The following is a 12,860-nucleotide window of genomic DNA, read 5'->3' on the forward strand; positions in this document are numbered from 1 at the left end:
CTGCTGGCCTCCACTGTCTCAATGATGGTTGTTGCTATGCATGCCCCTACTGGGAAGTCACGGTAGTGCAGGCAGAGTTTGAACCCGCGCTCCTCCAGTCCTGGTGCGAGCTCGCGAACCACAAAGAGTTCATCTTTGCTGCTGTATGAGATGAAGGCATCGTACGTCTTTTCATCGCCGTCATCTTTTGGATCGAAACGCCAGCCACACTTCATATACAGCCAGACCTGCAGATACTTCCGATTGCAGTACAGCATTATGATCGACATGATTGACACCACAGTCATTGCCAGAAGTATTGCCAAGATTATGATAAACCGGTCATAGAAATTTGTGTCGGCGATTGACACATGTACCACGCAAAGGCCGATCAAAGGGTCTACCCCACAGATCAGTGTGTCGTTACAGCAGGAAACATCAGGTTTTACATTAGCTGTGCAATTTGGCAGCTGATCACAACTGCACTCCTTTAACCCAAGGTTGTTCCCCAAGTCTAAAACTGTCAGGTTAAGTCCTTGGAATGTCTCCCAAGACAGGCATTTGATGTTGTTGTCCTGCAGATACAGCTCTTTAAGCTCCATCATGGACACAAAGCTGGCTGGATGGATGGTTGACAGACCAGTATTGTTCAAGAACAGTCTCTGTAGAGATATCAGACCAATGAAGGTGTTTTCCCTAACAGTAAGGAAGCTGTTGCCATCTAAGTGGAGCACCTCTAGCTTCATCAGTTTCACAAACATATTATCTGGTAGGAATGTGATGGAGTTTCTAGACAGATCCAGAACTCGGAGGTTTTGTAGATTGCTGAAAATGTTTCCTGGGATCCTTTTGAATAGTTCTTGGAAGACAATGTTATTCTCCTGCAAGTAAAGCTCTTGAAGATCCAACAGGGGTGCGAAGCTGGATGTGTGAATGTTGGACAGACCAGAGGTATTGAGGAACAATTGTTTGAGGGAGCCCAGACCAGTGAATGTGTCTCTTCTAACTGCAGAAATATTGTTGCCATCCAAGCCAAGAACCTCTAGGTTTGTGTTGTCCACAAAGAGTTTGTCTGGCAGATCTTTGAGAGAGTTCTGGGACAAATCCAGGAACATGAGGTTGGTTAGGTTCCTGAAAACTTCTACTGTGATGATTCTTATAGCATTGCTACTGAGAATGAGAGTCTCAAGATTAATTAAGGGTGCAAATATACTCCCATTCAGGTAGGAAATCTTGTTGTTGCTCAAGTCAACTTGCTGAAGATCGCTCTGGTTCTTGAAAAAGTCCGGGGGAATGAAACTTATGCTGCTGTTGGACAGGTCTATTGTTGCCGCAGTGACATTTGGTGTTAGAGAAGTACCATTATGCACTGGGGGTCTTGTAGCAACAGTAGTAGTGTTGGATGTTGTATTAGATGTCATAGTAGTGTTAGCTATTGGGGGTGTTATAGTTACTGCAGCAGTAGTGTTTGTTGTGTTGATAGTTGTCACAAAACTGGTAGTGTTGAATCCAGGTGAAGCAGTTGATCTTTGTCCCAGAGTCGGAGTTTGTAACATCATGAACCAACCGCACAACACCAGCCAAGAGAATTTCGATGAGTACATTGTGACAATAAGCTTTGCTCACTATTAGTCAATAACAGTATTTTCTTGCTTGGAAAACTTGGTCCTGTTGCAGTGTAACTCTGTAGTACTACTGCAGTGACAAACTGATTTTGTCCTGTATACTGACATAGAATCTGGGTGACAGTTGGGCTTGTTACTGTGTCTTGTAAAGTTCATCAGGATGGGGTAATACCTGAAGATAAACAACATGTATACAAGTTCTCATTAGTGCATACATGTACATATTGTAGTACATGTAATACTACATTCTACTAAATGTAAACACAGCTCTAAAGAGATGCTTAAGATAGCACTAACCACTAAACATTTTTGTTTTATATTTCAGATTAAATCTCTTTTTGGTCAAAGCTTTTTTTCCTCTGTTGATTTTTTTCCAGATTGAAGCAAACAGGGCTGCTAAGAATGTCCAAGCAACGCTGACAAATTTAAATCATGAAATTCAATGTCTGAGAAAAGTTTTACACAATGATTGTAAATCTATTTTTCAGCCTTGCAGAATACTGGCCGTAATCCTTCCAACCAGACACTGGACAAGTACTGGACAAAAAACACAGGTGAGAAAAAACAGTGACGATGTGTGAAACAAAGCTCGTTTAGCAAAATTAATAGGATAACAAGATTACAAGATTTTACAAAGCTGGACACCATTCACTTAAATCACCAAAGATAACATTGAGCAAACTAAAATGTTAATGATTACCAGTATGTTGGAAAAAGCGTCTTTATACCTGTCTCCAGAAATATGCAACTACCCTACAATCCCAAACATAATGACTCGTATAGCTCAGCAGCTTGCCACTGAATGCTTCTTATGATTTATATTAACTACATAGTGGTGAGTCGATCAACCCCCTTAGTAGTTACAAAATTATCAAACAAGTGTACTTAAGTTACCAAATATACGTATGTTTAAAGGTAATGATCATTATTTATGTGGTAGACACAAAAAACTTTTACCTCTTCAAGTGCAGACTTTCTTTGGCAGAATATCATTTGGCACTCCTCTGTGAGAAAGACCTGGGGAGGTTCCTGGGGAGGTAGCTGCTGTGCTCGTTGCTATGGATTGTATTTGAAGTAGTTGTTTCCGTGTGACACAGAACAAACAGCTTGAAGAATGTCTTACTAAGGCCCCCTTTCCTCTAAATAGATTATAGAGACCCACGCTCCTCCACAGCGTCCTTTAATTAGATCCACGCCCCGGGCCCACTGAGCATAGCGGGGCGCCTTTTCGTGTTTACCAAGTCTTTGTGTCCTGGGTAACCTGGGTACGAGCGTATCTTTTCCACGCAAAGCATGCTGGGGGAAGCGATATAAACCTGGGAAAACTCCCTTCCGTGACATAACTCCCCTCTCGGCAATCTAGAGGGGTAATCTAACACTCTCGCAGCGCCACCAAATTAGGTACATTTTAAAGTTCCCTTTGATATAACGTATCACCATTGTGGCAACATTTTACCCCCGAAATAGTAAACTTTCGTCTTGTTTTCGCCTCGGTAACTGTAGAAAACGCTAGCTAACTGGGGTACAGTCTCACGTTGTATAGAGACGCACAGAATGGTCACACAACTTACGATTTGCTAAGGTAATTGAGACAAACATAAAACAAAACAAAATGACAGATGTGGATTCCATATAGTTTTATTTGTGTATTGGTTGAGCCCACAATCTAAACCTATGGCTTCTTCGCGGCGCTGGGTACGAGCGTGATAGAGACCATTAACAAATTGGATTAGGATGACTTTACAGATTGAATATGATTCCTGACGTCAAAGTATGATCTGAAAAACAACAAAACACACAAAACGTGCGACATACACTTCTTCAATAAAATTTTCTCAAACAACTTATGAAACATCGCTCAATGGCCTTGGAGTGTAAAAACTAAAAGGGCACTTTGTGTATACATAGCAAGAAGAATATTAAATATTAACTCAGGCATTCAACTAAGACTTTACTTCCTGGACCTGTCGTAGCAAAACTGTTAAGATTTATACTATAAGGAAATAAGCAGATCTGTTGATGTACATGTACATGTGGTAGTTGAACTGTATAATTATGATTAAACGTCATCAGCAATAACTTGCTAAAAATATCCATCCATTGGATATTAATATTTTTGTTAGATGAGCCCAAAACTCAGCATTATGTGTAAGAGTTGCATTGTGTAAAAATCTGTTGTTGCACATTAGTTATTACTGGTCCTATTTTGTAATCAACTTTTTTTATCAAAACAAGTACTTATTATTTCAAGGTTCAAGTACCTACTTGAACCAATCTTAATTTTTTGTTACATTTCCAACAAGCCAAGGATTTCCCTGTGAGTATCTGGTACATGCAGGTTTTGGCTAGTGGATACACTCTTGCCCTCTACTCCTTAACGATACAGTAACTTAATAAACATTCAGAGTATGATGAGGTCATGAGACTTGGTGTGCTCAAGGTGTAGCCTTCCTTGAAAGACACAATGAGCTGTAAAAAATAAATTGACTCTTGAAGTGCACAATTTTATTTACAGGAAACAAAGTACTCGGTGGTACCAAGTACAGCTAAGGCTGTTTGTCATCAGTGTCTGACAGCTGCTTACATTCAAGGGGATCATTAGGCCACAACAATTTAATTTCTTGGTTCACGGATTTTTTCATAAAAAATATGGAGCGAGAGGGCGAAATAAAAATAGAAATAAAAATTGTAAAATAGTTGGGGTAAAGGTTAACGGCTAATCCAAAACATAAAGAAAAAAGTTTTCAGCTTGAAAAAAGTACAAAAACACTATCAGAATTTGTACAGTAACAGCACCTGTACCCACACTTTAAGGAGCTTATAATATAAAGGCCAATTTGCTACACCAGAAAGTTGGTGAATGGTTTCATTAATGGTGAAAATTTGTTGAGTGGTAATTTTTTTTTTTCCCAAAAAATAGGAGCGAGCGAATCCGTGAACCAAGAAATTAAATCGGTGTGGCCTTAGGATCATGCTGAAAATTGTATAGAAATTGAAAACGTAGCTATACTGAATCATTTTGATAAGAATTTTGCATATTCATCATATTTCAGTGTACATCAATTTTGATGAGTTTTGTGACATCATGCGGAAGGAGAAAGCAACAACGAAAGGTGATCTGGTCAAGGCCTTCCGAACAATCGACATCAACGGGGATGGTTACATCACACATGACGAGCTGTACAGAGTTTTAACGCAGGTACATGTCAGGTCCTTATGTGCATTTTCGAATACACCTTTCTCACGCGGCGGCCATGATAGATCTAAAACGAGTTCAATGAGGCAAACATCAGACTGTCCATTATAATTTAGCACTTCAAGCAATGAAAGCCTGGCAATTAGGAAAGTGACCAATAAGAATGGTCCATCAAATCTTTGCATTATTATGTTTTTACTTTGCATCTCTTAAGGGACTTTGGGATCGGTCTACGTTGCTCTAAATTGCTACATATTTTGGTACATAACACTAGTTATGATATTTGTTATTTGATATTATAATATTGTGAAAATTTGTGTGGTTTGGTGGAAAACTAAATGGAAGCTGATTTTAGGAATAAGATTTGTCTGTTTGCCTCATTGACCTCGTCTTCGATCTATCATGGCCGCCGCGTGAGAAAGGTGTATACATGTAGACAAATTCACAAGGAATGGATTTGATAAAGTCAGACCATTATACAACCTAACAGATACAGGTAACCTTTGTGTGTGATAAAAATCAGCTGGCAAAAGGCTTTTTATGGTCCATGCTGCAAAGTGCAAACATAGGCTTATAATGAAAAAGGCACTGTGGTTGATAATGAACACGCACAAACAACTGTTCCATGTTGTCAGAGGGGTGAGAAGATGTCCAGAGATGAGGTGAGGAGACTGATAGATGATGCAGACTGTAACAAGGATGGGAAGCTGGACTATGGAGAGGTACATATCAAAATATTGTGACAGTCTTTTTACACCTTTGTCACTTGGTCTACTGCTTTGTATTTACATGTATATTGATCTTTTATTTCATTTGAATTGTGGCTTGGACAACTTTTGCTGTTTTGGATCTGGAGGATTTTTTTTTTTTCAAAAATGGCAATGTTACTGATTAATACTGTTGACAAGAGTAACAATTGCATTGTTGTTCATTGTGCCAAATAATGAATCTTGCTTTAACTTTGGACCCTCTGTACTCTATCAGAAATAATTTTCAATGTCTCTTGAGGACAAAGGTCAATTTTGCTGTATCACTAAATCTTCTTAATATAGGTCTTTTTTTGTGAGGCAAGCTGCCTGCTACAAAATTTCAACTGCATTACGATTTATGACTGAAAAATTTTTTACCACTTTTCTGCCCAGTTCTGCAGTATGATGCTGTCTACAGTAGAAAAGTGTAAGAAACAGTCGATGGAGAAGCTCGAGAAGCTGGAGGCAAAGCGGCACCTGGAGAGACGACCGTCATCGGCGCGGTCCCGGGACGGGTCACCTGGCGATAGACAATCACCAAAACCTGCCTCAAGACCACCATCAAGGTAGCTTTGATTAAGGTTATTATTAAGAAAAAAAAAGAGACTTTTCTCTCATAATATCATGAATTTAGGGAAAGATACAGTACAAGAGGAAGTCTGTATGATAGCTTAAAAAGTTCATCTGTCTTTGGTTACGTCAGATCAAAATGTGTTTATTGTAATGATTAATTTTGACTAACCTATCCACTATGCATTTTTTCAATGCCTCCAACTTACCCCTCCAATAGAAACTGGGACCCTCCCAGCTTTGGTGTCAGGTTGGTCTTCAGATAACTTTGTACCTTAGTCGGTAGTCATAGGAGATAGGAAAACCGACTAGTATGTTACTATCATGAGGCAATATATGATAGTCACAGTTACTTGGAAAATTGTGACATTGTACAAAAAATTTAATATATATGAAAGACTACATTGTGTATTTCCTCCATGGTCACTTCACTGGAGTAAGATTTGCAATTTCATCCACATTTCAGGATCAGAGATGAGTCGCCTCGTGACAAGCCACCCTCGCGTCCTTCCTCAGCCAGATCCACCCCGCGGGCATCGCCAAAAACAGTAGGAAAAGGTACAGATATTGATAAGGATAATGAGAGTGATGAGGAAGCTATGGATAAGTCCACACTACGAGCGTCCCCCAAAAATGTACAGGCCTCGTCTGACTCAGATGTTACTGACAGTAAAGAGAGTGGTGAAGAAACTGTTAGTAGGTCCACCCCAAGGGCTTCACCAAAAAATGTACGTAAAAGCGTAGACACATCTTCTGATACAGAAGTTACTGACAGTAAGGAGAGCACGGACGAGGGAGTCATTACATCAACCCCAAGAGCATCCCCCAAAACAGTGGGAAAGTCCACCCCAAGGCAGTCGCCAAAAACAGTTGGTAAATCCACCCCACGGCAGTCGCCAAAAACAGTTGGAAAGTCTACCCCTCGACAATCGCCAATGACAGTTGGGAAAGATTAGATGTTTCAATGATATTTTCTGTTCTTGTAACTGCTTTGTTTATAATGTTTGTAGGTGGATGGTGGGGATTTTAGTTACTATCAGGGTTGTAGCCAGCCTGAAATCATTTTCAGTCCCCTTGATTCTGAATGGGAATCCTGTCGAGCACCAAAGGCATGGCGTGGCATTGCGCGTCATTTCTAGGGGGTCTGGGTCCCAGAAATTTTTTAAATCAAGACCCTCTGAAACACCATTTCCTGCATTTTGAGGTGAAAATTTTGCTTGAAGACTAAGCTGTTCAATGGCATCTGTTTTGGTGAAGAAGAACACATGGGTTTCAGTTTTTTTTATATCTTTACATATCAATTTTTGTCTGTCCCAGGGGACGGAATGGGGAAAACTTTTTTCAGTCCCCAGCTGCAAAATTCCTTCAAAGGACTGAAGGACAGGTGCTGGCTATAACCCTGGTTACTATTGTTTGTATTTTTATTATAAAGCTGGAGTTAAGATTATTTACTGCAGCTGGGTTTTCAATATTGTGAACAGATCTGAATCAGATATCTTTCTGCACTCTAAGTTGATCTTGTCTTCAAACACTGTCAGTTATAATTGGAAATCTTGAAAGTCTAGATTTGTGATTTTTACATAGTATTACTTGGGTTGTTTTTATTGGGGTGAGCAAGTTTGGAATATGGATATTATAACATATCAATTACGATTACAAGGCATATCATATTCTTGTAGTATATACTACATGAGTATCATGTACTATGTATATATACATGTATATTACATGATTATAAGTGCCTCATTTCATTGAATGTCTGAAAGCATTTTGATATGTTGTAATGCTTCATACTTGTAAGGGTTGTGGATACATCAATGAGGTGGTTATTTACCATTTATCATATTCAATAAAAGTATGCGTGTTTTACCTGTATTCCATACATATGCATATCTTTTGCTGTAACAGTTGCTTCTAGCGTGGCATTGCTTCTAGCATGGCCTAATATTGCACAATCTGCCAACTGCAACCCTTCTCTGGCTTGCTCTTTACCACCTGACAGTGCAGTGCTAGTAGTACAGAGTGAAGAAACCTGAGTTGAGGCAGCAGAGGTCCATTGTGAAGGGTTATATACAGGGCTCTAGCCAGCTCGAAATTTTTTTCCGTCAGCCAATTCCCATTGCCGCGAAAACACTATTCCAGGAGTCAAAGAGAGACTGAACTGAGACCTTGAAAAACGGGTTTTAATGAGATTATCGTATGCGAAAGGGCGCCGACACACATTGTCAACAATCATAACAATAGCAAAACAAACAGTATGTGGCTTTTACGGCCGTGGATGGCGTCCCCATGCGGCCTGTTGCTTCCACCAAGGAGTTTTTATCAGATTTTTGTCCGTCAAGGTTGACGGATTGGTTTTAAATTTTTTCCGTCACACGCAGCAAATTTCTGTCAATTGACGGAAAAACGGACGCTGGCTAGAGCCCTGGTTATATATCATATTTCCCAACAAAAGCTTAGTTTACATCCCAATCTTACATTACATAAATTATAAATAGAATTCACCTTTGATGGATCTGAGTAAACTCAACTCAGCTTGACTCTTTTGAAAAATTCATATGACCGAGAAGATTTTCCCCTTAGAAAGAGTTGAAATATCAGACTGAGTATGATTTGAGGATAGCTATAGAAACAGACCTAACTAAACATATGTAGATTGGGACTTGATAGCTCTCAGAGCCATGTTTCAGAGGGCTTGCGTAGCTTTGCCATTACAGCTTGTCAATGATTTCTGCAGAAGAGAGACCACCTGAAGACCAGACTGGTGGGTCACATGGTGTGGGACTTGTGTGTGTCACAGTCTGGTGGTGGGAGTACCCTGGGCACAGAGGCAGAATGGCTTCTTACATGCATGACTTTGGAAGCTAAATCTCATCACCACTATCTCTTTTTGTACAATCATTTATCTGAATGTTAATATGCTGCAGCTGGTAGCAACAAAAGGTTTGTGTAGGTTGGCTTGTATTCTCTACAACTTTGAGCTCATCCTATCCATGGCTCTTTCCTGTTTCAACAGTAGCTTTGATCCAAGCAAACATGGCACTGTTGTACATGTGACAGCATAACAACGGATGTCAAGTCTATAAGACCTGAAGACTGACACATCGTGTGTGGCATAGGCCATGATACATCTGTTGTGTTTTGGAAAATCAGCTCAAATGAGGAATCTTTAATTTGAAAACTCTAAATTTCTGTTGTTTCTGGTTATATAGTGACATGATCTCCATCCTAAGTTCAATTTTTACCTTTCCCAGAGCTATAGTGCAATGAAGCTAGCTTGTAAGAACAATTGTTCCTCTGAGGCCAGGGTAGCAATGCGTTGTGTGCTTGATTCCATGGTGGTGCCTTTAGATTCAAACAGTGTGTTTTGCCATACTCAGTCTAGTTGTCACTCTTCATTTGTTTCTTTGGTTATCTCTCTGGTGGCGGTGGGGTACTAGCTCTGGTGCAAACTGTTGCTGCTTACATTTAGATTCAAGAGGAATGTCATTGAGTATTATGAAGTCAGTGAATTTAGTAGGGTTAATGTCACAAAATTATTTTCGTATAGTAGTCTGTGTTACATCACCAGGCTACTGTACATCATTGCAATGGAGTGTTAGATAATAAGCGTAACTGATAATATGCAAATTAGTCTGAAATGTGAAAACATCAAGCATTGAAGTCAACAAAGCAGGTTTTTAATATTCTATCACAATTTGCTACAATTGCAGAGCAGACTGTAGAATTTGGACTAACTTGGACCAATTTTTGTTTTCTTCTCAGACCACGAGTCTCCACATCCCTCACCCAGAGGTCAGGTCACAGAAATCTCCAAGTCTCCTGTGGCCAAGAGGAAGGTCAAAGTACCATTACCCAAGAACCTGGAGGTTAGTTCAAATGCCAAACAATCACAAAACATATACTACATTTATCATATTTCTGATTAATTATCATGAGAGCTTGTCTGTGTTGGTAGTAATCATATCACAATTTTAAACTTTCTTCCAATGTGCAGGTATACATGGATCAAATTTTCAAAGACCACTGTCACCTTCTTCAGGGTCAATAATGACTGGAAATGTCCGAAGATGAACCACCACAAATTAGCATAAACTGTTGATCCTGAAGAAGGGAACAGTGGTCGTTGAAATACCTTGTTTGTATCTGTGTATACCTTTGTGTTTGAGAAAGTATTAGCATTAAAACATTTTGATAAATACAAAAAGTGTTGTGAGCCATTTTCCTAAACCTACTCTACTTTGTAGAATGTAGCAGAATGTTCCCATTGCTCTGACCATATGTTGATAAATAAGGTTGCTGTCTATAATGTCTTTACTAGAGCTGGAACCATGTCCAGAGGAAAGGCTGTTTCCATTTTGAGGAGGATGGTTCGATCATCAGCCATGAGTACAAGATGGACCTGCCCCATGCCACCAACGTGTGGATCACAGTCCAGCCACTGTACCTGCACAGGGAGGATAAAGGTTAGGACCAAGCATTGTATCACATTGTGTCAAGCTGTGCGGCAGGTAGCAGAGTGTACATCTCTGTAAAGTACCATATTTACTCCTTGTTTTTTTTAGACCAAATATATCTTCCATATGCCAGATGATTGTCTACTAACTGGTCTAAAAAACTGGTCAAAGACTGCAGATGTAGATCACAGTGAATGATTATGCCAAACTGGTCATTTGGAGATTTTTTCTAGCCCTTGCTTTTGATCCTGCAAGTTCTATAGTCATCAATATTGTCCTGAAGGTTTAATTGTTTGTAATGTGTAATAAAAATTGCAGATGAGCCAGTGGAGAACCCAGTAGACATGACACTGGTGGTGTTGAGAGATGGAGATTTTTTAGACCAAATATATCTTCAATATGCCAGATGATTGTCTACTAACTGGTCTAAAAAACTGGTCAAAGACTGCAGATGTAGATCACAGTGAATGATTATGCCAAACTGGTCATCATTTGGAGATTTTTTTCTAGCCCTTGCTTTTGATCCCGCAAGTTCTGTAGTCATCAATATTGTCCTGAAGGTTTAATTGTTTGTAATGTGTAATAAAAATTGCAGATGAGCCAGTGGAGAACCCAGTAGACACGACACTGGTGGTGCTGAGAGATGGAGACAAGGACAGCTTCATCCAGTTTACAGACATCAGGGATGGAGAGGTGGGGTTGTTTTTCTTACCCAAACCATTTTTGGTTTTCCTTTTATTTCTCATTATGCCATAACTCTTTCGCCAGCTATATATGTATATTATGTGAATGTAAGTCTCAGTCTCAACATTTTCTTTTTGAAGATCATATAGTGGTTGACTTGCCGCATGGCATAAGCTGAACACATTATCTGACATACAGGACCAACTGTAACATGCAAATTGGAATTGGTAAATCATTTGCATGACATTGTGTAGTTCAGAACACAATATGCATGTTTGAAAGAAACTGACTACTGATGACATGCAGAGACCATATGACACATACAGACTGTTTACAAAGAATCCTCCACCCTTGCAGAAGTACTGCCTGCGGTGTGACCTGAGGTCCGGATCATACCGACTGCTGCCCTTCACCACAGGCTGTAGGTTACGGAAGAGAAGGTCTCAGCCGAAGCAGGAGGTGCCGCTAGTCGTCACCAAGTCTGGGGAGATCGACCTGTCCAGACCATTCAGGTAATTTAATGCTATTAGTACACCTATTTTACTCTGATTATTAAGCACGATATACATCCATTATTAGTTTATTTTGCTATTTATTTAGAGTACAGAATTCAGATCTATATGTTCACTATGCACAGTGAAGTTCAGGTTACCTTTACTTCTGTAGGTAAGGTTCATGCATGTAGCTCTCTCAATGTAAGTTCTGCTTTTCAACCAGACATGTTAACAATGTTATATTGAAGCTAATGGCTTTGCACTTCATAGTGTTCAACTGTGTAGATTGAACAATGATTTTATTTCTTGCTAGCCTAAACAGGACCAAGTCACTTAGTACTGTAAATGCAGAAATGTTCGCGGTTTTTGTGAGGCAGTCTTACCTCGAACTTTCATTTCATTTAATAAAACCACCGCAAACATTTTTCCATTACAGTTTGTGAGCACAGTGTATGGCACTACCGCGAACTTAAAACCACAGTGAACAATCCACTTTCCCGCCAACGCGAAATTAAATCCCCGCAAACTTAAATGCATTTACAGTATGCCATTTTAGTTGTATATGATGGTGCACAAACATACAAACAAGCATTGTGTTTATTCCTGCACATTAGGGACACTCTGACAGACATCTTTGAGATCCTTGACCTTGACGGGAACGGGCTGCTGAGCCGTGAGGAGTTTAACCTGTTCCAGGTGCGCACCAGTGGGGAGGAGGTGGATGACGAGGCTTGGGAAGTCGTGGAAGGTTTGTTTGTTTGTTTGTTTGTTTGTTTGTTTGTTTGTTTGTAAACAGCCAGCTGATTCATCTGATTTAGATTATCATTTGATTCAGATTATTACCTGTGGAAAAAATTTGCACATGAAGCTATAAACTTCAGGACAGCTTGCATATTTTATACATGTATATTCACTTAAGATGCATGGGACATAATATTAATAAGAACAATAAACACATGAAATTTTATGTCTATAAGATATTCAGTTGGATAATCAAGATCTTTGTATACACGAGATATTTTTCTTCAAGCCCAAAGGCTAGCTTAAATAAAACAATTGGTTGTGTACAAATAACTATACTATCCAGTGATTTATCAACCTATTCA

At 39.5% G+C, this 12,860-nt stretch overlaps 1 protein-coding gene across 3 annotated transcripts in view; it reads left to right on the forward strand.

The window, feature by feature from the left end:
- Positions 1–12,860, forward strand: part of LOC118431792 (EF-hand calcium-binding domain-containing protein 7-like) — a 34,512-nt gene that overhangs the window by 17,429 nt on the left and 4,223 nt on the right. For all 3 annotated transcript variants that reach the window (XR_004833008.1, XR_004833007.1, XM_035843130.1), the window contains exons 4-13: positions 2,093–2,158; positions 4,658–4,803; positions 5,436–5,522; positions 5,943–6,115; positions 6,586–6,677; positions 9,885–9,988; positions 10,441–10,585; positions 11,172–11,269; positions 11,618–11,772; positions 12,369–12,502. Coding sequence is in view for 1 of the 3 variants with exons in the window: in XM_035843130.1 (XP_035699023.1) it covers positions 2,093–2,158; positions 4,658–4,803; positions 5,436–5,522; positions 5,943–6,115; positions 6,586–6,677; positions 9,885–9,988; positions 10,441–10,585; positions 11,172–11,269; positions 11,618–11,772; positions 12,369–12,502 (1,200 nt within the window). In the remaining 2 variants the exon portion in view is untranslated. The remainder of the gene's footprint in view (positions 1–2,092; positions 2,159–4,657; positions 4,804–5,435; positions 5,523–5,942; positions 6,116–6,585; positions 6,678–9,884; positions 9,989–10,440; positions 10,586–11,171; positions 11,270–11,617; positions 11,773–12,368; positions 12,503–12,860) is intronic.

This window comes from Branchiostoma floridae, chromosome 15, assembly GCF_000003815.2.
Source record: "Branchiostoma floridae strain S238N-H82 chromosome 15, Bfl_VNyyK, whole genome shotgun sequence".
Classification (NCBI taxonomy): Eukaryota; Metazoa; Chordata; class Leptocardii; order Amphioxiformes; family Branchiostomatidae; genus Branchiostoma; species Branchiostoma floridae.